This window comes from Mesoplodon densirostris, chromosome 2 (genome assembly GCF_025265405.1).
Source record: "Mesoplodon densirostris isolate mMesDen1 chromosome 2, mMesDen1 primary haplotype, whole genome shotgun sequence".
Taxonomy (NCBI): domain Eukaryota; kingdom Metazoa; phylum Chordata; class Mammalia; order Artiodactyla; family Ziphiidae; genus Mesoplodon; species Mesoplodon densirostris.
This window is the reverse complement of record NC_082662.1, coordinates 29,203,803-29,231,320: the sequence shown is the minus strand read 5'-3', so window position 1 is coordinate 29,231,320 and position 27,518 is coordinate 29,203,803. Positions and strand designations below refer to the sequence as shown.

The following is a 27,518-nucleotide window of genomic DNA, read 5'->3' as shown; positions in this document are numbered from 1 at the left end:
TTCTTTCAGGTAAATTCAAGTTAGCAAGTTTTATATTTCTTTCACCTGTAGGATAAACTTTTCCACAGTTCCATTGAGTCTTTCAGGTTCCATCAGTTTATTTACCAATTCCTGCTCAACAGCCATTAGGGCTAAGCCACTAAGCCTTTCTTGTCCCCTGGTATGACATAAATATGTTTTAAGACGAGACAGTGTAGAAAATGAATTTTCAACACTTGCTGAAGTAACTGGCCAAGACAAAGCAATATATAATAGCATTGATATGCAAGGAATATTATTGTGAAGACCATGCTGAATAAACAAATGGCCAAGATTGCTGAAGCTGATGCAATCATAATCTAGGACAAAGTTGAGCTTTGCATATTGCCGATAAAATCTAAGTTCTGGGATGATGTCTGCATCAAGTTTATAAAATTCTTGGACATCTTTAGCTGTTGCTTCATTTAATGGTTCATTCCATTTAAGTAACAGTTCTGAAATCTGCTTCATTTTACAATAATCAAACTCTGAAAAACACAATTTTAAATTCTGTAATATAGTATCCAAGCCTTGGTAATAAATATTAATTTTATATTGCTCTTCTGTTGAGGTAGGAAAAAACATATTGTCTGAATTGCTAGGATCTATTGTTTTCTGAATTTTTCTTCTTTTCTGAAATGAAGGCCTTTCAACTTCAAAACCTTTACAGGTTATTTTTTGACATACTTCCTCTGCTCCATCCCAGATAGTTTTGAAATAAGTATCATTTCTTTCAGATGATAAACATTCCAAAATTGCTTCTATTTTTGAAGACAAAGAAAATATGTCTATGGTTTCACTTTGAAGCTCTTTGGAAAGAATTCCTGTAACACTTAGTACTCGATAAAGAAATTTCAAACAAAAGATAAATTCAAATTTGGAAACCAATGCCAACAAATCACTCAATTCATCAGCTAAACTTGTGTTTGAAGAATGGCTTGATAGAACTTCCAGTGTTTCAATAACCTCTGGAAGACCCTCAATCACAGATAGTAACGTACGATCATGGACTGTCCAACATGATTGTGATGTATGTTTCTTGCATGTTTTGTTTTGACTTAGCTTATAAATGTTTTGAAAATTTACAGACATTTCCCCATGAATAGTGTTGAACAGGGAACTGAGAGTATTTAGAGCACTTCGGAGCTCTTTTACTTCTTTGCAAAACCTAATCACTGCTAAATCCAAAAAATGTGCGTAACAATGCAGGTATAAAGCTCTTGGCTCTTCCTTCTTGAATTCTGCTGCAATTTTATTAAATTTTCCCCTCCAGTTACTGGTGCTATCATAGGCCTGGCCTCGTATTTTATCCAAATCAACTCCAATTTGCTGCAGGTAAGTTTTAATACTCCTGTGTAAGTTGGTCCCAGTCATCTCTTCAACATCTATGAAACCCAAAAATCTTTCTTTAATTAATATAGCCTTTGATGTTTTCTGTGGGTATCTTACACAAATTGAGAATTGTCCTTTAGTGGCACTATCAGTTGTTTCATCACATATTATTGAAAAAGCTGAGGAGACATTGATCTCATTTACAATATCTTGTAACATTTCAGTCTTTATTATTTCAATAATATCATTTTGAACTTGTGTACTATTGTAGAAGTCAACTTGTGAATTTGTAAGTCGAAATATTTCTTCTCCTTTATCTTTTGCTCGGATTTCTAAGAATTCTAAAAAATTGCCTTTATTCACAGATGAAACAGACTGGTCATTTTCTCTTAAGAGTAAACACTGCTTTCCAAGAAATAAAATATTTTCAATTATAAGCTTTAGGTACTTTTTATTTCCCTCAATCTGTTTTGAATGATTAGATAAACTGTCATTAACGGCTTCATCACAAAACTGGTATTCCCTCCAAAATTGCAATGACTTTGAATGCATTTCACTTTTTTCATGCTTTCTGAATTTTTCCAGAGTTTTTTTCCAGGAAATTCCTTGGGCTGCAAATGACTCTCCTCCATAGCTAAATTTTTTTTGGCAGAACAACTGACACGAATAACAGAATATCACATCCTTTTTAATACTGTTTTCTAATTGCTGAAAATTTGAACACCAAGATTTTTTAATACTTCGTGATTTACCTTTAACTTTTTGTACTCTGGACGTAAATTTTGGGTGACGTAGTCCATCGCTTATTTTCATGGATTTCATACTGTTTGTAGCATCTTGGTTTGACACATGATCTTTTTGTACTTCTATACTGGAGCCAGTTGTATGCTGACTGAGTACTGATGAAGATGGTGAAAGGCTTGGCTGTTCCACATTACTATTAACAACACCATTACTTGATTCACTGGGTGAAGTCTTAGAAATCTTGGGAGAAAATGACAAAATAACATTTTTTTGAACAGTTTTCAAATAATCAATTAAAATATCGAACATATCCATTCTAATAACAAAAAAATCAATGGGTGAGTTACAGTATGAGCTCCACTAGGGGGAAACATTAACAATTATTTATAACTTAGTATTCTTATTAATAATTTCAAGTCAAACTTGAGATTTGGGAAACTGAACGTGAATAACAAAAGGTGTTTATTGCTCTACATTTTTGAGCTCTATGATCAAATCAGGAATGAATATGCTCAAATATACACGTGCACAATATGTTTAAAAATATAAAGCTTAAAAAAGACAGTAGCAAAAACAATTAAGAATAAAACTTACATCCTCAACATTTGCTGTTACTGAAGAAACTGTACCTGTTAAAATAAAGCATAAATTGTAGATCTTATACCATAATCTATAAAATAGCATCATTAACTACATAATTGCTTATTTCATATTAGGCAACCAAAAGAAAACTTAAAGACAGATTCTATATTCTAATCAAGTATGGCAAAACAGTGTGTCAAACAACGTCACATCATCAATTTTTACCTTGTAATACATCAGAGTTCATGACAGGCAGGGTTTCACGGGTATCTGCCAATGACACTATATTGCTTATAACTGGAGTTGTATCTTTCTTTGGAGAAAGGAGATCTGTTGAAGCATCATGCACCATGGAAACATTTACTGATAAAAATTAAAAGATATCTTATAAACCAGGCAGAATCAATCAATCAGAAAGCACTGTTTAATTACAAGTGTTTCAATGAATAACGCAAATATCTATCAATAATTGCTTTAAGTATTAGTGGGTATTGGAGTAATTTTTATTAGGGCTTAGGAATATCCAGGTTCTTTAGGATAAGATTAATATCAACATTAAACGGATAATTTACATTTCCCATCATTTTATATCTTTTACCTTTGCACGCAGTTTATCAGTCCTTTCATACTATTTGCTTGAACTGTCAAGCAAATCTTTACTGTGAAATTACCCATGAAGAACATTGCTACAGAATCTCCTAATGGGTATCATTTCTAACCATTCCAGGATTCATAAACTCAATATGAATGGAGCTGAGTTGGTGTCTAAGCTAGTATTAAAGAGATTTCTATAATAAGCCAGTCTGCATGATGCACAAGCCCCAGGGGAATCATTCATTCCACCATCTATGAAATTAGCACCACTGGTCCTATATGAGGCTCTTTGATAGAATACACAGTTGGCTCTGGATTCTCTGTCCCTTTCTATTAGTGAACATCAAAGTATTTCCGACTAGCTCTACTCCATGTGAAAAATGTAACTAATAGCCTTGTTTTTACAAAGCAGGGCTAACTAGAAGATTCTATATTCTAAAATGGCAATCTTTACAAATAAATATTAAATCGCTGGTGATGAAATAGCCTTCCTTTTATGCAAAAATACCGGAAACAGTTCTTTGAAACAAGTTTTAGATTGTTTTGACTTTTAAGTCAGTTTAAGTTAGAAATGAATCAAGGTTATAAATTAAAGGAAAGCAGTAATATTCTTCAACAGTTACTAAATCTCTGGTAACTGCTAAAAAAATAGTACCTGTAGAAGATTCCATCTTAGCTTTACTGTAAGCAGAGAAACAATGAACAGAGCAGAAAAGCTCTGTCTTCCCCGAGTCATTGGTAGTCTCAATCATTTCGTCTGAGGGTTTCAATGATTTGCAAAGAACAGATGTAAGTGTTTTGGCTGGTTTCTGTTAGAGAGTAAAATAATATTCATATTCCTGGTATATGACATATGCTCACAACCACTGCTTAGTTGAAATATTATAATAACAATGAAGTCATATTTTTGCACTTTCATAAAAACCAGAAAAAAGGCACTTATAGATTGTAATGACTAAAATGAAGGAAACCGATCAATCTATTAGGTAACTATTTGTATTATTTGTCAGGTATATTAATAGCTGTAACAATACATATGCAAGCAATGAAGAAAGTGGTCATAAAAGATGTTCATCATCCCAGGCAACTAAAGCCAACTGGACAAATGAACAAAAGTCTTATAATTACAGATCTGTCTTTAATGCCAACTTGGGCATCAACTAAGGAAAGCCTTTTACTGGTGCTAAGGAGGAGCCAGAAAAGGGTGCCTAACACACATTACAAGATGCTGTGGGAAACACTGTTTTTCTAGCCTAACTTCATGGTGAAAATTCAAGCATGTTGTAAGAAAGCAGCACACAAGCAGTAAGAGGTACAGAACGTAGTGCGTTCTGTAAGCAGTAAGGTTGCAAAGGAAAAGGATAGAAAATGGGGAGGTTCACCAGCTACTCTTTCTGGTGAAACGGGAGCCATCATTCCTGAACTTAATACTAAGTTAACACTAATGACAATGATGAAATGGAACAGCTTTTAGGGGTACAAAGTGCAAAGACAAATGAAAATATCTTACACAGATTTTCTTTTTCTGTGAAAGAATGGGATATTGGCAAAGGAACAATGAAACAAAAAGTAGAGTGTAATTTTGAAAATTACTATTTTTGTCCCTTATTAGTAGGAATTTCATATTTTACGAAATATAACAACTCACCAATATTTACATTAACCAACAATAGCGGTATAATTTATAACTAATTTATTACTCATGTGGGAAAGCTAATACTTAACTAATGTACTCTAGTAAGAAGATGGGGCCAGGGACTTCCCTGGTGGCACAGTGGTTGAGAAGATTCACAAAACATTAATATCTATCAATATTTAAAGTATCCCTGTATGTTGACCCAGAAATTTATACTTATAAGAATTTTGGGGGCTTCCCTGGTGGTGCAGTGGTTAAGAATCCGCCTGCCAAATGCAGGGGACACAGTTCGAGCCCTGGTTTGGGAAGATCCCACATGCCGCAGAGCAACTAAGCCCACACGCCACAAGTACTGAGCCCGCGTGCCGCAACTACTGAAGCCCACATGCCTAGAGCCCACGCTCTGCAACAAGAGAAGCCACCACGATGAGAAGCCCGCACACCACAACATGCAGTGAGTAGCCCCCGCTCGCTGTAACTAGAGAAAGCCCACACGTGGCAATGAAGACCCAACGCAGCAATAAATAAATAAATAAATAAATAAATAAATAATTTAAAAAAAAGATGTGGCCAAAATAATCACAATTATACCAATCAACTTTTTAAAACAAAAAGCCACCCCATTTTTGCAGTTTTGGATTCATAGGTTTGAGTGCTTTACTAATTTTTTTTTTTTTTTTTTTTTGGCCACGCTGTGCGGCTTGCAGGATCCTAGTTCCCTGACCAGGGACTGAACCCAGGCCCTTGTCAGTAAAAGCGCAGAGTCCCAACCACTGGACCACCGGGGAATCTAATTCTTGATTACAGTTCACTAACAATGTGGATTTTCTACATTATCACAATCACACAATATCTTAAATGCAGCAGGGCATAGTGTTAGGTGGTGCTTCTTAACTCATCTAGCCAAATAAGCCATGCCCCATCACATATGCTGAATAACTGAGTACCAAATACAGGCTCTTAAAAACAGGAAAAGGTCTATTTATTGAGTGTGAGGGGTAAAGAAAGAAAAGGAACGGCATTAACTGCTTTCAGAAAAAGGGTTCTATGCTCTCTATTCTCCCATTTCTGGTCCCAAGCAGGGTACTCTCATGGTGTGGGCATTCTGTCATTGAAAAGCTGTGGCTCACAAATGACCTATTTGAACTGTGGCTTGTCAAGACTCCCATCTTCACTTGCTTGTTTTTTTTTTTTTTTTGCGGTACGCGGGCCTCTCACTGTTGTGGCCTCTCCCATTGCGAAGCACAGGCTCCGGACGCGCAGGCTCAGTGGCCATGGCTCACGGGCCCAGCCGCTCCGCGACATGTGGGATCTTCCCGGACCGGGGCACGAACCCGCGTCCCCTGCATCGGCAGGCGGACTCTCTACCACTGCGCCACAGGGAAGCCCCAGTTGCTTGTTTTTAAGGAAGAATTTATAGGGATACAATTGGGTCTCAAAGCATCACCTGAACGAGCAAGACATGCAACAGTCCACCTCATGAAAGGAGCTCAGACCACTATTGTGTTCAGCTCACTTAGTCCTGCAAAGCAGGGCCAGCTTCTCTGCTCTCAGAGCCACCCATCCAAGGCTCTCCTATCAGAAATAGGGGATTATTTCTCATTGGTTTATTGCCTACTAGGACTCCTGATTCAGAAAAAAGCGTGTGACATTCTTGATTCATCTTAACCTTGCTTAGGTGTAAGAACTAAATACATGGAATTAAAAATAAAAAACATTTCTGTGGTTGAGTCCTACTGACCAATAGACTATTGTTATGTTTGTTATCTAACTTATAAATAAGCTTCCCTCTGATTGCCTTTTCTTCAAGACAAGATGATCACCCTGAGGTTCTTTAGGAAAATCTCCATGCAGCATTTATCATGAATTGTTACGTGAAAAACAACTGTCGGAAGTCTTTTATATCATCTCCTTCATCATCTTGCCAATGAAAAATATTCCCAATGGTACTAAAATCTATACCGCCAGTTTCCTAAAGTGGAAACATTCACAAGCCAACTAATGGAAGGAATTCAATCTTCCATTTTTCATTTGAGTCTTATGCAATCAAATTCAAATGGAGTGGTCCTCACTTTATGCAACAGATCTTTATTCATACCTGCTTATATGCTGTAATACTCTTTGAACTATTAAAGTAATGAGACTGTGCCTCCATGTGAAGTATATGGAACAGACTAGAGCTAGTGGAACAGTAAGCTCCACAGTTCTCACAACAGTTCATGATGAGGTTGTTAGCAGAGTGAAACTTTGAAAAACAGGCATTACTGCAAAGACTACGTTTCATGTTCTGGTATTTTACTTCATACTGAATCTAGGATTTAAAAAAAAGACTTAGTAAAAACTCTGATATTTAAGCAGAATAATCAGAGTCCCTCAAGGTTAAGAAATATTGCAACTTACAACAGTAGTCTTCTGACACATGCTGCACTTGGCTGGAATGCTATTAGTACATATGGTATCAAATGGTTTTCTTTTTTCTTCATATGATGAAAGACAAGATTGGCTGCAAAAAGTTTTGCTAGTGGTAGTATCTTCCAGCTGGATACTGATCACATCCTTTAGATTTAAAATGTCTCTAAAAATAAATAACAAGGGCACCATTAAACTCTTTTACCACAATTATTTCTTTCTTTTCATAAGCTAAATCACTCCCTTAAATAACCCTCTCCCCTATTGTTTCATTTACCTGAAGAACTGTGAAATAGTAGGAGCATCAGCCTTGAAATAAGAAAACCTGAATTTGGTATCTAGTTCTATCACTTACATTAAGTAACAGTGATTAAGTCATTTATATTACCTAAATGTTAATTTCTTCATCTATAACGTTAAGGATTATAAACACATCTGATAGTACAGTTTGAGGATTACCTTGCCTGTATTAGTTGGTGCTAGTGATTACAGAATGATGATGAGAAATCACATATTCATACCTGACAAACTTTGGAATCTACAAGACAGGATTTAGAAGTCTGGTCTACAAATTCCTGGGGATTCTCCAGATCCTTTCAGGAGGTACACAGGATCAAAACTATTTTCATAATATTAACATGTTATTTGCTTTTTTCACTGTGTTGACATTTGAACGGATGGTGCAAAAGCAACGGTGGGCCCCTACAATTCCACTCCTAGGTATATACCCCAAAGAACTAAAAAAAAGTACTCAAAAAAGTACATATACACAAGGGTTCCTAACAGTTACAACAGATAGCAACAGCCTAAATGTTCATCAACAAATGAATGGATAAACAAATTGTGGTATATTATTCGGCTATAAAAAAAAAAGAATGAAGTACTGATACACATGCCACAACATGAATGAATCTTGAAAACACTATGTTAAGGGAAAGAAGCCAGACATAAAAGGTCACATGTTGTGATTCCGTTTATATAAAATATTCATAATAGATAAATCCATAGATAGAATGCAGACTGGTTGTTGCCAGGGGTTGAGGGGAGTGAAGACAGGGGAATGGGGAGAAACTCCTTAATAGATAAGGCATTTTACTTTGGGATGATAGAAATGTTTTGGAACTAGATAGAGGTGGTAGGTGTACAATACTGTGAATGTACTAAATGGTACTGAAATGGTTTTTGTTGTATGAATTTCACCTCAATAAATCGGGAGGAAAAAAAAAAAAGCGATGGTGGGTAAAACTGCCAGAGCCTTATTTAGCATAAATCAAGGCAGTGACACCAAAAGGTACCAGTATTTGCGCTATTCACAACGATGAATTTGTTGTAAGTTATTTACTTTATTAAAACTCAATCCTTCAGTACATCTTTTTAATATTCTGTGAGATGAAATGGGACGTAGGCATAAATTATTTCTCCTGCACACCAAAGTATGATGGTTGTTTCAAGGAAAATCTCATGTAGGAATGTTAAGAGTTAAAACCTGAGTTAGGGGACCCCCCCTGGTGGCATAGTGGTTAAGAATCTGACTGCCAGTATAGGGGACATGGGTTCAAGCCCTGGTCCGGGAAGATCCCACATGCTGCGGAGCAACTAAGTCCGTGCGCCACAACTACTGAGCCTGTGCTCCAGAACCTACATGGCACAGCTACTGAAGCCCAAGTGCCTAGAGCCTGTGCTCCGCAACAAGAGAAGCCACTGCAACGAGAAGCCCCCGAGTGGCCCCTGCTCGCCACAACTAGAGAAAGCCCACGCACAGCAACAAAGACCCAACGCAGCCATAAATAAACAAACAAACAAACAAATAAATGAGTTAGCTACTTTTTTCATGGAATACCTATTTACTTCAAAGAATGACTATCAGGGAAACTATTAACCAGAAGTAGGTATCTGGCAGATATTTTCTCAAAAATGAATAAAGACTGTTACCTCAAGGAAAACAACTGGCAGTAGTTATTGCCAATGATAAAATATGAGCTTTTACTGAAAATTAGAATTTTGGAAAACCTCCAGCTTGATAGCTTCCTAATATGTAGACTTTCTTGGTGAGATTAGTGACTTGGTTTTAAAAAAATGTGATTTTTAAAATAATGCATAATGAAACACGACAACATTTAGATCTGCATACCTCAGGGAATCAATATTTTCCAAGTGATGATAGCATGAAGCAAAAATCAGCTGTGGATAAAAGAACCATTCAAAGTACAAATAGACCAATGAATTTTAACGTGACGGTACAAAAAATTCATTGATATGGCTTCAGATTCCACCTTGTAACTACCCTTTAAGAAACTGTAGTATCCTTTAAGGAAACTGTAGTATCAAAGAACATCCACAATTATATGAAATGCTATTAAAACACTCCTCCCTTTTCCAAATACTTATTTGTAAGGTCAGCTTTTCTTCAGACTTCAACCAAAACAACATTTTATAACCAAGTGAATGCAGAAGCAGATATGAGAACCTGGCCAGACAGTAAAGCAGTTTGCAAAACTAATAAAACAGTGCTCACTAAATTTTTCTTAAAATTTCTCCTAAATGTTAAAAAACGCTATTATTCAAAATAAAATTTAGGTCAACATGCAGAGTTTATTACTTTTAAATGCGTTAATAGTTAAAAATTCCTCCTTTTTTTTTTTTTTTTTTTGTGGTACGCGGGCCTCTCACTGTTGTGGCCTCTCCCGTTGCGGAGCACAGGCTCCGGATGCACAGGCTCAGCGGCCATGGCTCACGGGCCTAGCTGCTCCACGGCATGTGGGATCTTCCCGGAACGGGGCACGAACCCATGTTCCCTGCATCGGCAGGCAGGCGGACTCTCAACCACTGCGCCACCAGGGAAGCCCCCTCAGCTTTAATTTCTAACACAATATATGTATAGGTAGATGTAAGCTACATAAACTAAAGCTCTTTGGGTCTTCAAAAAATTTTAAGATTGTAAAGGGGTCCAGAAACCAGAAAATGTGAGAACTGCTACTACAGGAAATACCAAGATATCTGGCTACCTAGATCCCTCAGAATATCAATCTTTCAGGATAATAGTTTTCCAGATGAAATACTCCTGAAATCAACCCTATTTTAAACCTCAATATTTACAAATTTTTAGTGTACAAATCTTCCTTGACTTACAATGGGGTTACAGATAAACCCATCTTAAATTGAAAATATCATAAGTCAAAGACGCATTTAATACACCTAACCTATAGAACACCATAGCTTAGCCTAGTCTACCTTAAAGGTGCTCAGAACACTTACCTTAGCTTACATTTGGGTAAAATCATCTAACACAAAGCCTATTTTATAATAAAGTGATGAACATATTGCATGGTTTGTTGAATATGGTACTGAACATGAAAAACAGAATGGTTGTACAGAATGATTTTAAGTGTATGGGTTGTTTACCCTTGTGATCACGTGGCTGACTGGGAGCTGGGGCTCACTGCTGCTGCCCGGCATCATGAGAATATCATACTGCATACTATCATACTAGCCCAGCTAAAGAACAAAATTCAAAATTCGAAGTAGGTTTCTACTGAATGTGTATCGCTTTAGCACCACTGTAAAGTCAAAAAATCATTATGTAGAACAATTGTATGTTAGGGACTATCTATACTATAATCTTTCTGCCTCCTTAAACAGCACCAAAATAACAGGTTAATTTTCATTATCACAACACCAGTCATTTTACTGGCTTAAGATTTAGCTCTACATGCAGTATCCGAGTTGTGACAAAATTTTTTCTAGGATTCACTGTGTGACAAGCAGTGTTTAGGCCTTGGGGACATAAAAATGAGTATAATCTGGTCCCTAATGTCAAGAGGTTCATAGTCTAACTGCAGCATTATCAATTCTTTAATAACATTAATTTTACAATCAATGTTTTGGGAGTTATGAACACTATGGAAACACAGACCATGGAACAATTATCTGGGTGGTGGGGGGAATGAGGAAGGAATGGTATGGGAATAGACAAAGGGTACAGATATTTGAGGCAGACCTTTAAGACAGCAAGAAATTAGCCAGATGGGAAGGAAGGCAGAAGAAATAGCACTGGCAGAAGCACTGAAGTCTGAAAATGCTCATTGGCTTTTACTGCTAATAGCATACTAGATTGCTAGCTTCTAATCTACTAAGGCCTTATTTAAAGAAAAAAAAATCAAAAATGAATTTTGTTAAAAGTGCCTAAAATTAGCTTAACCAAAGGCTGAGCATAGGTCTGAACAACTTTCCTACAAATAAGTGTTACATCATTAGTGCATGGGCCTACTTTAAACTCCACTAATTTCTTTCAGGATCTCTGGTTAGCTTCAGTTGGGATACAGAAGTACAGAAATACACTTAAATACATAGCTCTCAAAAGAAGAGTCTTATCTTTCTAACAAGATTTAAAATGTCATTTGCAAAGTTATCTTTCATTTGGTTCATGAAACAGAATAAAAACTACATTGACTCTAACACAACATTGTAAATCAACTATACTTCAATTTTAAAAAAACCTATAGCAACTCAGAACAGATTTAAAATCACTGCTATTAAAAAAAAACCTCATCAAAAACCTCAACTGATAACTAGCTAAAATCTTGAGAACTACATAACTAATACAAGAGGCTAATGAATATACAGTAAAAAGTTCTGAAAACAGTAAAGGTTACTCTGAACAATGGACAGCCTCTCGCAGCCTACACATCACTGTACCACCTTTTCACCAACCTATAAAATAGTACTTTCTATCAAAACATTTTTATTCCAAAGGAAGTAAAACTTATTCCATGTTTCGTTCATATTGGATTTCTTTGCCTTAGAGAATAACTTACACACTACATCTTTCCTGCTTCAGCCTTTTCAATCTGTCTGGGAGCTCCGCTGAAGATGTATAATGGGTAAACTCCAAACACAGCAACATGATACTTTTAACTTCTCAGAGCCTCAGTTTCCTCAAAACCAAAAGAAAATATTTGGACTGGATGATCTCTAAGGTCCCTTCCAGTTTTATGATTCTGCAGAGAAAGAAAGCATGCTGAAGAGAGTGCCACACAGCCCACGGCAAAAAAGAAAAAGGACAAAGTATAGTGTTAAAGGGTTTACAAAGCACAAAAGAAAGGTAAGTAGAGTTCTGGGGAGGAAGACTTGAAGCAAGGGTTAACTCCTGAAGCAGCAGCCAAATGAGGAGCTGAAGCAACCAATATAAAAGGTATGTGAGTTTGTTAAGAGAATAATAGCGATAGCCAACATTTACTGGGTTCTTATTACATGCAAATATTGTTCTGATCACTTAAATATATTATTTAATGATCAAAATTCTTACGTACATTTAACAAAATAGATGGGAATACTAAAAAAGAAGTTCTCAATGCTTTTTGAACTTTAGCACGTATATGAATCATTTGGGGATAAATGTAGTTCTGATTCAATAGGCCTGGGTGACACCTGAGATTCTGCATTTTTAACAAGCTCCCAAATGATGATGCTGATATAGTTGCTCAGGGATCACATAGAGTAGCAAAATGTAAATTGAGGAAGCAAGATTCAAATTGTGGCAATCTGATTCCAAAACAAGATATTATTCGAAAGGAATTTATATTTACTGGCAAAATTGGTAGCCTATGCATTTTCTTGTTCTGGAACAAAGACATTTAAAACTTTACACTAGCATTTAATGAGTACTAACAAACCAGAATTATAATACTATGGGACTCTCAAAGCACTGATCCTTTAGACATCTTAGTGTAGTGTTCAAAGTTCTGGACATTACGAAATCACTACTACTTCCTTTCTTCTCATCTAAATTGCTTTACATATGTAAAAAAAAGTTAGCAAAAAAGATCCCAATAATAGTTCACAGAAAACGTAAAAAGATTACATACATACATCTATGTTTACCTAAGGCTATTCAATTTTCCAGAAGAATTAAACTACTTCACTTGCCATTACAAGAGAAACATTATATAACTTTACACCTTGGAAGGTCAAAAAAGTAACTGATATATGATTAAATTTTTAGTAGGTTGCTCACTATACAGTTAAATGATAAAATATAATGGGCACGCAATAACCCCACATACAGAGAATTTCAAATGAAAAGAATAGGAAAGTAAGTTTCAGAAGTCATTATTTAAAGGTGAAGAGAAACACAGCTCCTATCATTTTAATTTCTGGCAATCTCTTGATAAAAAAACAAAACTATTTCTGAAGAATCTATTAGAGGAACTAAAAGCAGAAGTAGCTTCTTTTACCTAAACCAAGGTGATTACTTCTTCAGAAAAAACAACCAACCAACCAACAAACAAACAAACAAAAACACGCAGAAAATTACAACCAAGATTCTGATCAAGATCTATGTAGGGAAGTAAAAGAGGCCATCATTTAAAATTACATACTTTGAGCAGTTTGAACAAGTTCTCTTCGGAAGAGCTGGTGAATTGAGAGATGAAATGTATTCAGTGATGCACAGTGTGGAGCAGAAAAGCTGAGTAGACCCTTTCCTCTGATAAGCAGTTTGCCCCTTTTGAAGGATTTTTTTACAGCCACAACAGGAAACCTGAATAGCTGTGGTTGAAACTGAGGGAAGCATCTTATTCATGCCAGATGATGCCAGAGAAAGCTGAATGCCTGTAGTCATCTGAGAAGCTATAAACACAAAACAGGAAGGAAAAAAATTAGTATTTACATAAAATTAAGTATGCATTCTTCCATTATCTTATAGAGGTTACTTCTCTTGGACTTGAAACCCAAAACAATCAATGCACTATTCAAAGGCATTCTAAAAAAGTAGAATAAACTGGCTATCACATTGGTCAGAATAAATATGATTAACTTAAGTAATTCTATTACCATTGTCTGAAAACGTAGTGTTTATTTTCAGGTCATTCTCCTGAGTTTTGGGCTGTTGGGCTGGACAATACTCCTAAAAAAGAGTTGAAAAATAATGAAAATGACCAATCAATAGAAAATGATATATTATGCTCCAGTCTGTTCAGTGAATTGCATAATTGAATTGAACCATGGCACATAAGTAAGCACTACCCTTTTGGTGACCTTTGACTGATAACACCCATCAATTACTACAATATTTTCTACTGTACCTAGATACGACTTTATAAATTTTTGTTAACACAGTCCCTCACCAGCTACTACAAAAAGAGAGTAGACATACTCAATAATGATACCTATTTTCCCTTCTTGTTCTGATCACTAATAGCTAATTGTCTTCATAAAGTCCTTAAACACAAAATTGTTAGGTTAGGCTGAATGAGTCTTACGAAGGAGGATTTTTTTCAGAGCAGCAGGCAATCTACCTAAACTTGATCTATGTCTTTGAATGTCCACGGGCTGAAGGAGTAACGGGTACTTCCTAGATGGACAATATTCCCATTGTCACCAACTCAATGGGAGTCATACTCTTACTTGGTATTGATTTACTTTAGCTATTTCTAAACAGAATACTAGAAATTAATTAAAAATGAAATTACTTTTCATTTCACTATAAATTTCAGCTGGTTCATATATAAACATTCTAAGGAAATTTGGCCCTACTTACAAAACACTCACAGCTTGATTCAGTTTTTCCTTTATATGTTCTTTAGCATTTGACATGTCTAAAAAAGTTTAAGGATAAATACGAAACTAATTTGGATAAACAAATAATAAAAAAAATTCTAAGAATTTAAAATGTACTAAATAATTCTAATACTTAATAGAGACAGCAGCATAAAAACATGTAACTAGTTACTTGTATTGTTTCAAGTTAAGAAAAATGAAAACAAAAATGTGTTAACCTCAGTTAGGCCCATAATACCCTAAGCAATCCTTTTATCAACCCCCAGTCCCATTTCCAAACAGTCCAACCTTCTCTCATATTCTTGCATATGCTCACTACAGCACTTACTGCACACCCTGTTATTATTTGGTCAACTGCTTTGGGGAAGGAATTAAGATTTTCAACTGATAAAGCAGCATCTGCATAACTAAAATTTATAATTAAATGCTACTCTAGAAAATAGAAAATAAGGTAAAATATTTACCTGGGCATTGTCAGGTTCTGCCTTAATTTCATCTAGCCTCTTCAGTTGTGGTGCCACTGCCTTGTCACATTCACCATCTGTTGTTGATTCTTTCATCTTACTATCTGATGCAAAGAAATCCTCCAGTTTCAAACGAATGGTTTTTTTCTTGGAGAACAGTATCCAGATTCCTAAAATAAATATGAACTGATAAAGAGTCTGATTTTTATTTTATTTATTTATTTATTTTGGCTGCGTTGGGACTTTGTTGCTGCATGCAGGCTTTCTCTCTAGTTGCGGCGAATGGGGGCTACTCTTTTTTGTGGTGTGCGGGCTGCTCGTTGCGGTGGCTTCTCTTGTTGCGTATCATGGGCTCTAGGCGTGTGGGCTTCAGTAGTTGTGGTGCGCGGGCTCAGCAGTTGTGGCTTGAGGGCTCTAGAGAGCAGGCCCAGTAGTTGTGGCGCACAGGCTTAGTTGGCTCTGTAGCATGTGGTATCTTTCTGGACCAGGGATTGAACCTGTGTCCCCTGCATTGGCAGGTGGATTCTTAACCACTGCACCACCAGGGAAGTCTCAAGAATCTGATTTTTAAACGTTAGTCCCTTCAAATATAGTAATTTTCTGGAAGCACAAAACATTCTTTCACAACGCTAGCTTCCTTCCCTCATCCATTACTCCCCAATATAGCTTTGCTTTCTACACTTCTCCAGTATATAAACCTTTATGCTTTTTTCTTGCATAGAGACTAGTCTCTATTTCTATTCCCTCAGGTCTCCTCTTCCCCTCCTTATTGGTTTCTCTCATAGAATCATTTAAATACATTCAAAAATTTCTAAAGCTACTGCCCTCCCTCTGACTGTTCCTTCACTTGCCTTTGAAATTCTCTCCTTCCTTTACTTTTTTTTTTTTTTAAAGACAAAGGATTTCTTTTATTTATTTTCTTTATTTGGCTGCGTTGGGTCTTAGTTGTGGCATGCATGGGTCTTTGTTGAGGCTGCAGGATATTTCATTGCGGTGCGGGCTCTTTGTTGTGGCACACAGGCTCCAGAGCACATGGGCTCTGTAGTTCGTGGCACGCGGGCTCTCTCCTTGAGGCACGCAAGCTCAGTACTTGTGGTGCATGAGCTTAGTTGCCCCGCAGCACGTGGGATCTTAGTTCCCCAACCAGGGATCCAACCCATGTCTCGTGCATTGGAAGGCGGATTCTTTACCAATGGACCACCAGGGAAGTCCCTCTCCTTCCTTGACTCTTAAGACTCCAAGACCTATTTCTTCTCCTACCTCTTTGCCAGTCTTTTTCTCAAACATTTATTTCACCTGCTTCTGAATATCTGTGTTCCTCCAAAGCACAATTCCTCAGGACTCTTCTTGCTTGCTCTATGAGCACAACCTGGGATTCAACTATCATCTATAGGCTATTTTCCCCCTATATACCTGAGCTCTAGCCCATATACCCAATTGCCTATTAAATATCTCCACTTGTATGTTCCACAGGTCCCTCAAATCCAGGAGATTTAAAATCATATTCTTATATTATCCACATAAACCTGCTTTACACATGTTCCCTTTCTTGGGAAATGGCACTATAGTATATACTCAATTTCCCAAGCCAGAAATCTAGGAACAGTCCTAAATGCCTCTTCTCCCACACCAAATTAGATCAAATATACCTTCTAATTATGTCTTGAAGCTATTTTCCCATTATACTTAATGCCTACCCCCCCCCCCCATCAACGGATTCCTTTTTGGTAAATAGTGTTAAGAAGAAACAACAAGCCCAAGCTGGACTTAACTGTGCTAAGCCCCGCCAAGACTTATTGATAATACCTAACAGAACTGTAGTTTCAGCCTCTCCAAGGAGTGGAATTTTAAGCCAATCAGTTTAATTTCCAGGTCAGCAGTAGTGAGGTAATCTGCCCAAGATCCCCTGCTTTCCCCTAAGGGAAGGTGACCCTGTCTAAACTAGTCCACTCTTTTAGCTTTCTTGTCCTACCCTCTTTCTGCCTATAAAAACATTCCATCTTGTACAGTTCCTTGAGTGCCCTGCTATTTACTAGATGGGATACTGCCAGATTCATGAATAAAGTCAGTTAGATATTCAAATTTACTGAGTTGAAATTTTCTTTTTTCTTTTTAAACAACAGCTAAGGACTTCCCTGGTGGCGCAGTGGTTAAGAATCCGCCTGCCAATGCAGGGGACATGGGTTCGAGCCCTGGTCCGGGAAGATACCACATGCTGCAGAGCAACTAAGCCCGTGCGCTACAACTACTGAGCCTGTGTTCTAGAGCGCGTTAGCCACAACTACTGAGCTCGTGTGCCACAACTACCGAAACATGTGCGCCTAGAGCCGGTGCTCCGCAACAAAGAGAAGCCCACGCACCGTAACGAAGAGTAGACCCCACCGCAACTAGAGAAAGCCTGCGCGCAATGAAGACCCAATGCAGCCAAACAAACAAACAAAAAACTGTAAAAAACCCCCAAAACAATAGCTAAAATCCAAAATCAATATAAAAGATTGCTGTGCATTCAAGCTTAAAAAAGAATTCCATTTTATAACTTTCGAGGAACTACAGGAGCCTTTGATTGTGTAAGCAGATAGCTCAGGGGGTCCCTGGAGAAAGAGAACCAGGAATGGCTTTCCTGACATAAGAGAACCCATTTTGGCCTAAGCCATTTTGTGATCTAAGCCTGGCCTCAATGCTTACCCTTGAACAGGTCTCAGTAATTAATGATCTTGAGGGAATGCAGAAACAAGGGAGGAGCAGTCAAGAAACAACAGTGCAGCCTTGGGGCAAGGGTCCTGGTTCCTCAAGGGAATAATAATATATGTTTCAGTTCTGCAGGAACTAAGGCTCCCACCCAGGTGGAGGATGGAAGGATGATGCTGAGCCTCCAGACTCCAATCAACTAAAGCTTGGACTCTGTCAACCTTTCCCTCAATTCTATGCTGAATTCTCCTCTGCTCAAGTCCCTTCATGAACAGGCATGTACCCTTAGCTTAAACTTCCCCAATTTTGCTGTTGGGGAGATACTGCTTTGGTAAAGATCTCCAGTGTTCTCCTTATTTGCTGCAAGTAATAACAAATAAATCCTTCCTTCTCCAGATCTTTGGCTTGGTTGTGTCTACTGGCTTGACGCCCACCAAGAGGCAAACCCAGTTTTCAGGTAACAATTGTGCAGCCCCAAGGCCTCTTCTCTCAAGAACAGACTGGTTCCTTGTGTTCTTCTTTTTCCTTAACTGAGGTCTATTTTCCATTTTTCTTGTAGCTGCCACCTCCAATTCTAAATCCTTTGGAACTCTTTCCCTTCCTGCAATCCTAACTTGGCTGCAGAGGACAAGTCTCCTGGATTCCTCTTACATCACCTCCAAGAGAAAAGGATACTCTTTTAAAAAAAGGGCTTTACAACTAATAATTATGGAGGGTAGGAGATAAGTAAAACAGATATGGTTAAGTTAAAGTTCTTACTGGAGTAACTCCAGGTCTGTGGTTTTATTCTGAGTTAGTACGTTGAAAACCCCGAAGTTCTGTAATTGTCTTTTATTTTTGAGGTTGGGACTCGGCCACTCAACTCACTGATCTTTAACTCAGCTCTTACTGAAAGCTCCTGTCGACTTAAAAAATGCACAACATAAGAGTTGCGAGTTAAGTTTTATTTGGGGCAAAATGAGGACTATAGCCCAGGGAGACAGCAGTTCAGATAGTTCTGAGAAACTGCTCCAAAGAGGTAGGGGGGGAGGTCAGTATATATGTGACTTTGGTGAAGGGGGAGTACATTTCTGCTAGTCACGAGGAGCAGTCATCACCATGAAGGATTTTAGTGCTTTTCTAGATATGAGGAGATAACAAGAATTGGGCTCATAAAATCGGCTCCTGAAAATATCTAACTATCTGAAGACCTGTTCTGCCAGTTTTTCCCAGAGCACAGAGTGCTTCATTTCTGCTCTCCACCCTGAACTCCTTTCAGGGGGTGTTGAAAGTCAGCAGCTGCAGCAGCACATGATTTAATCCTTGTAGAGGTAGTTGGCAAGTGCCAACGGCAAGTGCTAATTTGTAGTTGATATTCCTATCCCAAGGCAGAAAATTAAATAAGGCCTGACTGTGAAGTGCAATAAAAGCTCATATAGTCTCTGCTCAACCCATTTGAGCGTTACATACAACCAGCAAAGCAAAACTCACTGGATATTAACTACTAGATTGTATATTCCCTTCACCTGAAAGTAAATATGCTATGTAAGCCTAAAGATCAATTAAAAATAAAACATATAGGAATCCCTTCATACATGTCAGTCATCACACAGGCAAAGAATAGAAAGTACCCTGAAAGTGTAATCAATCTAAAATATATTTCTGGAACTTCCCTGGTGGTCCAGTGGCTAAGACTCTGCACTCCCAATGCAGGGGGCTGGGTTGGATCCCTGGTCAGGGAACTAGATCCCACATGCCACAACTAAGAGTTCACATGCTGCAACTAAGAGTTGGCATGCTGTAACTAAACATCCCACGTGCCACAACTAAAAGATCCTGCAGGCCACAACGAAGATCCTGCATCCGGCAATGAAGAGCCTGCGTGCTGCAACTAACACCTGGCACAGCCAAATAAACAAATAAATAAATAAATAAAGTATAAAAAAAGGCAGAGCAGTTAAATATTTATATATATATATATATATATATATATATATATATATATATATATATATATATATACTTCTGAGGTAGAGGAAAATGGTATATACCATTTCTTTAGCTACTAAAAAACCAAAAAGAGCAAAAGACATATACGAATGACGAATTCATTACTTCCTTTTTCAATACAATGAACAAAGGAGTAAAATAAGTCTTAGAGACTTCTTTTTAACATAGTCCCACCCATCTTCCCCAACTGGGGCTAAACTATATATGCTGGAGACTACTAGTCATCATAGGATAAATATCTTTCTGCTAGTTAGTACTACTTGTTATTAAGTAATTTAAAACATTTTAATTTAAACCAAAGAGGGATATATCATGGAGCAGAAAACAAAATTCACATGCTTTTAAAGGAAAACATGAGTATCAGAAAGAGAAAGTTAAAAAAAAATCTCATTCAAAATCATGTCAGAAACTCCCACAAAAGCTTAAGGAATAAATTTATACTAGGAAGTAAAAGACCAATACACTGAAAATGATATAACATTGATAAAAGAAACTACACATGATTCAAAGAAATGGAAAGATATCCCATACTCTTAGATTGGAAGAATTAATATTGTTAAAATGGCCATACGACCTAAAGCAATCTACAGATTTAATGTAATCCCTATCAAAACACCCATGACACTTTTCACAGAAGTAGAACAAATAATCCTAAAATTTATAGGGAACCATAAAAGACAAAGAACAAAGCCAGAGGCATAATGCTTCCAGATTTCAGACGATACTACAAATCTACAGTTATCAAAACAGCATGGTATTGGCACAAAAATAGACATACAGATCAACGGAACATAATAGAGAGCCCAGAAATAAACCCACACACCTATGGTCAATTAATTTATGACGAAGGAGGCAAGAAAATACAATGGAGAAAAGACAGTCTTTTCAGCAACTGGTGTTGGGAAAGCTGGACAGTTACATGTAAATCAATGAAATTAGAACACTCCCTCACACCGCAAACAAAAATAAACTCAAAATGGTTTAAAGACCTAAATATAAGATGCCGTAAAACTCCTAGAAAGGAACAAAGGCAAAACATTTTCTGACATAAATCATAACCGTATTTTCTTAGATCAGTCTCCCAAGGCAAAACAAATAAAAGCAAAAATAAATGGGACCTCATCAAAAGCTTTGGCACAGCAGAGGAAACAATCAACAAAACAAAAAGACAACCTACAGAATGGGAGAAAATATTTGCAAATGATGTGACCGACAAGGCCTTAACTTCCAACATATAAAAACAGGTCATACAACTCAGTATCAAAACCCCCAAACAACCCAATCAAAGAATGGGCAGAAGACCTAAATAGACATTTCTCCAAAGAAGACATACAGATAGCCAACAGGCATATGAAAAGATGCTCAACATTATTAGAGAAATGCAAATCAAAACTACAGTGAGGTATCACCTCACACCAGTCAGAATGGCCATCATCAAAAAGTCTACAAATAATAAATGCAGGAGAGGGTGTGGAGGAAAGGGAACTCTCCTACACTTTAGTGGGAATGTAAGTTGGTGCAGGCACTATGAAGCAGAGTATGGAAGTTCCTTAAAAAACTAAAAATAAGGGGGCTTCCCTGGTGGCGCAGTGGTTTAGAGTCTGCCTGCCGATGCAGGGGACACGGGTTCGTGCCCCGGTCCGGGAAGATCCCACATGCCGTGGAGTGGCTGGGCCCGTGAGCCATGGCCGCTGAGCCTGCGCGTCCAGAGCCTGTGCTCTGCAACGGGAGAGGCCACAGCAGTGAGAGGCCCATGTACCGCAAAAAAAAAAAAAAAAAAAAAAAAAAGCTAAAAATGGGGCTTCCCTGGTGGCGCAGTGGTTAAGGATCCGCCTGCCAATGCAGGGGACACGGGTTCGAGGCATGGTCCGGGAAGATCCCACATGCCATGGAGCAACTAAGCCCATGCACCACAACTACTGAGTCTGCACTCTAGAGCCCACGAGCCACAACTACTGAAGCTCGCGCGCCTAGAGCCCGTGCTCCTCAACAAGAGAAGCCACCACAAAGAGAAGCCTGCGCACCCAATGAAAAGTAGCCCCTGCTTGCTGCCACTAGAGAAAGCCGGCGCACAGCAACAAAGACCCAACACAGTGAAAAATAAATAAAATAAATTAATTAATTTAAAAACCCACTAAAAATAGAGCTACCATATGATCCAGCAATTCCACTTCCAGGCATATATCAGGAAAAGATGAAAACTCTGATTCAAAAACATACATCCATCCCAATGTTCACAGCTGCACTATTTACAATAGCCAAGATACAGAAACAACCCAAGTGCCCATTAACAGTTGCCTGGGTTAAGAAGATAAGTATATATATACAATGGAATATTATTAAGCCATAAAAAAGAATGAAACATTGCCATTTGCAGCAACAAGGATGGACCTAGAGAATATCATACTAAGTGAAGTAAGTCACTCAAAGACAAATATTGTATGATATCACTTATATGTGGAATCTAAAAAGTAATACAAATAAGTTTATACACAAAATAGAAACAAACTTACACAGACACAGAAAACAAACTTACAGTTACCAAAAGGAAAGGGGGAGGGGGAGGGATAAATTAGGAGTATGGGATTAACAAATACAAACCTCTATACATAAAATAGATAAGCAACAAGGATTTACTGTATAGCACAGTAAATATATATATATTCAATTATCTTGTAATAACCTATAATGGAAAATAATCTGAAGAAATATATATATAACTGAATCACTCTGCTGTACATCTGAAACTAACACAATATTGTAAATCAACTATACTTCAATAAAACAAACAAAAACCCTTGAGACTGCAAAGAAATTGCAAGCTATTAGCAGTTACTTCTAGACACGCAGACAGACCTCCAGACAGAATGTATACACTTTCCTCCTGGAAAATTAGTACAATATTGCATACATAAACCTGTCGATGAAAAATTAATCAATTGTCAATCTAAGAAAGAGAGAATTTCCCTCCCCACTATACTTGTGCTCTTACTGTTCTACTTGCAAAGTCATTTCTGCCTATTCAAATTCTACTCAGCTTCTAAACCAACTCAGCTCTAGATTTTATCAAATTGGCAAGATTTAAAAATAAGATATGCCTAGATAAGATAAATCTAGGCATAACAGAATAGCTTTTAGTATGCTAAATTCTTCCACTGGAAACAATTATAAAATTAACAGGCTTTACCTCTGAGGGCACCTTCCAGGATAAAGGAAAATGCCCAAGCAGAGAATAGCAGCATAGTGAGCTAAGGAGACAGGAGTTCTGGGTGCCTAAGTAGTTGGAACTCAAGAGGCACAATGTGGGAGGAAAGAACCTCAGAGAAATAAGCCCCCAAATTTGCACACAAATATTCCCCTCCTCCACTTATTAGCTAACTCTTAAACTGCACATCTACAGAGCAAGACTCCAAAAAACCTAGCAGAAAGCAGCAGTTGGGAGGCTAAAAGATATTACAGTAGCTTTGCAAAGCTAAGAACAGTTGAAATTTAAGCCCAGCTAAGGAAGAGGGGACTTGGTAAAGATGTGGACTTTCAGGTGAGACTCCAGGAGGCCAAGCCCTAACAGTAAGGGCCACAACCCAGGAGAAAAGACTACTTCCTAGAAGAAAGGGGAAACCTAAATAGATCAGCCCTAATTAATGCCTAACAGAATCCCTCAACAGGATCAATGTAATCTGCTAGTACTATCTGCACACTTAAATGAACTGCAGTCCTCTCTGGAGGAGTCTCTCAAAATTTTCACCCACAATGTCCAGACTAAAAATGTATGAGCAAACTCCCCCCAACCCCCCAACAAACAAAACTGAAGGGACTTCCCTGGTGGGGCAATGGTTAAGACTCCGCGCTCCTAATGCAGGGGGCCCGGGTTCGATCCCTGGTCAGGGAACTAGATCACACATGCATGTCACAACTAAGAGTTCGCATGCTGCAACTAAGAGTTCGCATGCCGCAACTAGGGAGCCCGCCTGCCACAACTAAGACCCAGCACAACCAAATAAATAATTTAATCAAACAAAACAAAACTAAAAACCAAGGGGAAAAAAGACAACAGAAACAGACCCACAGTGTGACTCATTGATGTTAGCAGGCAAGAACTCTGATGTGTTTAAGAAAATACAGAAAAAGATGGAAAAGTTCAGCAGAATCCTGGAATTCAATTTTTAAAAAAATCATGGGAATTTGAGAATTGGAAAGTAAAATAGGGAAATTAAGATTTCAACAGATGAATTTAATATCAAAGTGAACTAGAAGACAGGTTAGTAGCAAGTAGTCAGACTGATACATAAAAGGATACAAATAATGTAAGCAACATGTGGGAAATGTGGGAAATAGCAAAATGGTCTGACACACATGTAAACTGAGCCTGAGAATAAGAGAAAACAGGCAATGAAACAGGAGCAACATTTAAAGAAATACTGGCTGGACAATTCCCCAAAATGAACAAAAATTTCAAACCACACGAATTCAAGAGATTCTGTGAATAAAAATAAGATAAACATAAGGAAAAGACAACTCTGCACATCACAGTCACACTGGTGAAAACCAAAGATAAAAAGAAAATCTTAAAGGCAGCTAGAAAAAAAGGACATTAACTATACAGGGTAACAAAAATAAGAATGAAGGCTATCTTGTCAGAAACAATGAAGGCCAGAGGCCAATGCAATAACTTTAAAATGCTGGGGGGAAAAAAAACTATCTAAAATTCTATAGTCAGTAAAAACATCCTTCAAAAATAAAAGCGAAATAAGGGCATTTTCAGATAAATGAAAATGGTGAAAATTTATCACTAGCAAAACTACACTGTAGAAATGCTAAAGGGAATTCTTTAAGCTCAAGTGAAATACTCAATGGAAATCAGGCATAAAAACTGGAAAGGAAAAACTAAACAAATTGTCTTTATTTGTAGACAGCATGATTGTGTATACAGTAATCTCTAAGGAATCTCCTCTTCCTCTCCCCAACCCCAATAAAAACTACTAGAAGAAGTGAATTTAGCAGGATCATAGGCTAATTCAAGGTCAGTATTTTAAAATTTCCTCTCTCATCACTTCTCGTCACCATTGTACTAGAGTTTCTAGCCAGGTTAATAATACAAGAAAAAAAATGTAAAATCGTCATTACTTATAGATGACATGTTGTGTACATAGAAAATCCAAAAGGATTTCCAAATAACTACTTAAATTATTAAGTAAATTTAGCAAGGTCAATATTTTAAAAAATCAATTATATTTCTTTGTAGTAGAACAATTAGAAATTTAAAAATTTAAAATAACTATTTTCTATAGTGTCATAAAACATCAAATATTGTAATAAATCTAATGAAATACGTCAAGATCTCTAGACTGAAAACAAAACAATGCTGAGAGAAATAAAGTAAGATCTAAATAAATGGAGAGAGACAGCGACTGACTCAATATTAAGTCAGTTTTCCCCAAACTGAGCTACAGATCAAAATCCCAGCAGTTTTTGTTGAACCTGCAAGATGATCATAATGTACATAAAATGTATACACAACCTCGAATAGGCACTAGAGTCTCAAAAAAGAAAAAAATTTGAGGACTTACTAAAAAGCTACAGTAGTTAAGATGGTATGGTATGGACACAAGCAAAAATAAAATGAGTAATGTAAGAGTCCAGAAGCAGGTATACTCTTATTTCTTTGCATTACAGCTACTTCTTTACGCATTACACTTTCCAAAGATTTGTTTTATTCGTTGAGTTCTGCAAGCTCTTTTACTGGAATGATAGGAAGACTGGAGGCAGAAGACTAAACGCTTCTCAAACCAAACTAAAATGTCCATTTTTAGTTCTGTAGGCAATGGAGAGCCACTACTGATGAAGTGCATAGGTACTGGGGTTATAGAGATAATTACCATGTGCAGACTCTCATAACACTCTGCCTAGCACAATGTAAGCATATATGAGGTACAAAGCAGAAATGAGGTAAGAGAAGATGGTCAAAGAAGTCTTAGAAGGTTAAATTTGAGCTAGGTTTTCAAGTAGGTGTCTATGAAGCAATGACGGGGGATATTCCAGAATTAGGGACAGTATGTGGAAAAACACAAATATATGGGAAGTATAAGAAGTGGAGTTATTGATGAAGATAAAATGCAAGAGTGCTAGTGGAAGGAAATGAAGTTGGAAAAGCAGATGTGGTTCATATACGGAAAGTCCTTAAAATACCAAAAACCTTGAACTTAAGTCTTGTACATCAGTAGCTTTTGGGGTTCAGCAAACACTTCATATTTCTTTAAGTAAAAATTTACTTTAAAAAAACTAATAAAATTATGAGATACACTTAACTGTGTTACATACCAAATGTGAAGTATTTTGGTGACCTCCAAAGCATTAATTTGTGCTAGATTAACAGAGACCTTCAGAAAATAGCTTTTCCTGCCATCAGGGTGAATATAATTCAATGCCTTGTAGCTGTGTCATTGATGAGGAAGTTTACAGCTTTGAACCTATACTTTTTGGGTTCTGAATTGTATATGTCCACTCACAGAAAATCCTAGAAGTGAATTTACTGTTTTAGCAAGGGCATCTACTCCTTTAACTAATACTCTTGCCTCAACCTAAGAGTTAAATGCACAAAGTGTTAGGACGAAATGTAGTTCTTGTTATAAATTTCGGGGGCTTCTTGTCTTATATATTTGTGATGAGGAATACAAGCTATCGTCAGATGTTATCAGTGATTCAACTCTTAAAGAGAAAATTCTCCACTTACCTACTTTTCAGTCAGTTTAATTTAAAAGTATGATGAGATTGCAACCTGAGAAAGTTAAAAAAGTCACCGTTTGTAAACATTAGTCCATGCAACCAAGATACTTTCGATTCAATCTTGTACACAAAAGCAAAATACTAACATAAAATGACAAAGATTGCACCTTCATCTAATCAAAATTTCAAATCCCATTTCATGACGAACCAAACATTTATAATAATTAAAAAATAACTTTTATTTAAGATCCCATGTACAACTCTATTTGCAAAAGGAGTTCCATGATTTTTTTTCGGTTTGAAAAAAACTCACTGCTTAACGAGGGAGAGCCACAGGTGTGATCAAAATTATGTTTTAGAAAAGGAGGCCATGGAGAAACACCGAAGGCTGAAGGCAGTTACGGCGCAGGAGCAGAGTAGGCGGCGAGAAACGCGGGAAGCTGGGGGAGGGGGGGAGCGGGCAGGGGGGGCGGCAAAACGCCCCGACTCTCTGCGGACTAGGTTAAAGGAGACGACAAACACTATCCTGACCCTGAATTCCCGGCCCCCACATGGCGGCATCCGCACGCAGGGCTGAGTCCCTAGAACCCCGGCCCTCCCAGACATTTCATCCTTCCTCCGACTGGCCAAACTCTCCGCCCGTCTCTGGTAAGGCACAGAAATAAAGACCGACACTACAAGCGCTTAAGGAGGCTTACTAATTTCTCTCACCGACGGTCGCCGCGCTACGTTTCTCAAAAGAACTTCAACGGGAAACGGTCGCGCAGGCCACACCCCTTCCC

General features: G+C 37.5%; 1 protein-coding gene across 8 annotated transcripts; it reads right to left on the bottom strand.

Annotated features, from left to right (window-relative positions):
- ZMYM1 (zinc finger MYM-type containing 1) lies at positions 1-27,518 on the bottom strand. Of its 8 annotated transcripts, none has more exons than XM_060089457.1 (11): positions 27,448-27,518; positions 15,337-15,506; positions 14,147-14,219; positions 13,693-13,942; positions 7,307-7,481; positions 7,005-7,217; positions 3,926-4,079; positions 2,902-3,039; positions 2,689-2,723; positions 2,103-2,334; positions 1-506 (listed from the first exon to the last, which is right to left on the bottom strand). In XM_060089457.1, exons 2-11 carry the CDS (start codon positions 15,430-15,432, stop codon positions 31-33), a joined length of 1,842 nt encoding a protein of 613 aa, XP_059945440.1. In that variant the 5' UTR covers positions 15,433-15,506; positions 27,448-27,518; the 3' UTR covers positions 1-30. The 8 variants fall into 8 exon arrangements, with proteins under 8 accessions (XP_059945440.1, XP_059945435.1, XP_059945436.1 ...); XM_060089452.1 differs by adding an exon at positions 26,744-26,788 and having other exon boundaries at positions 1-2,334; positions 27,448-27,483; XM_060089453.1 differs by adding an exon at positions 26,744-26,788 and having other exon boundaries at positions 1-2,334; positions 27,435-27,452.

Excerpts from the sequence above, each read along its gene's own strand:
- ZMYM1 (XM_060089450.1), bottom strand. The coding sequence starts at position 15,432 with ATGAAAGAATCAACAACAGATGGTGAATGTGACAAGGCAGTGGCACCA. Across the intron at positions 7,482-13,692 it reads ACTTGTTCAAACTGCTCAAA|AGACATTTTAAATCTAAAGG; the intron begins GTATGTAATTTT and ends ATTTATTTTTAG. Across the intron at positions 3,040-3,925 it reads TAAGATGGAATCTTCTACAG|TAAATGTTTCCATGGTGCAT; the intron begins GTACTATTTTTT and ends AATTTTTATCAG.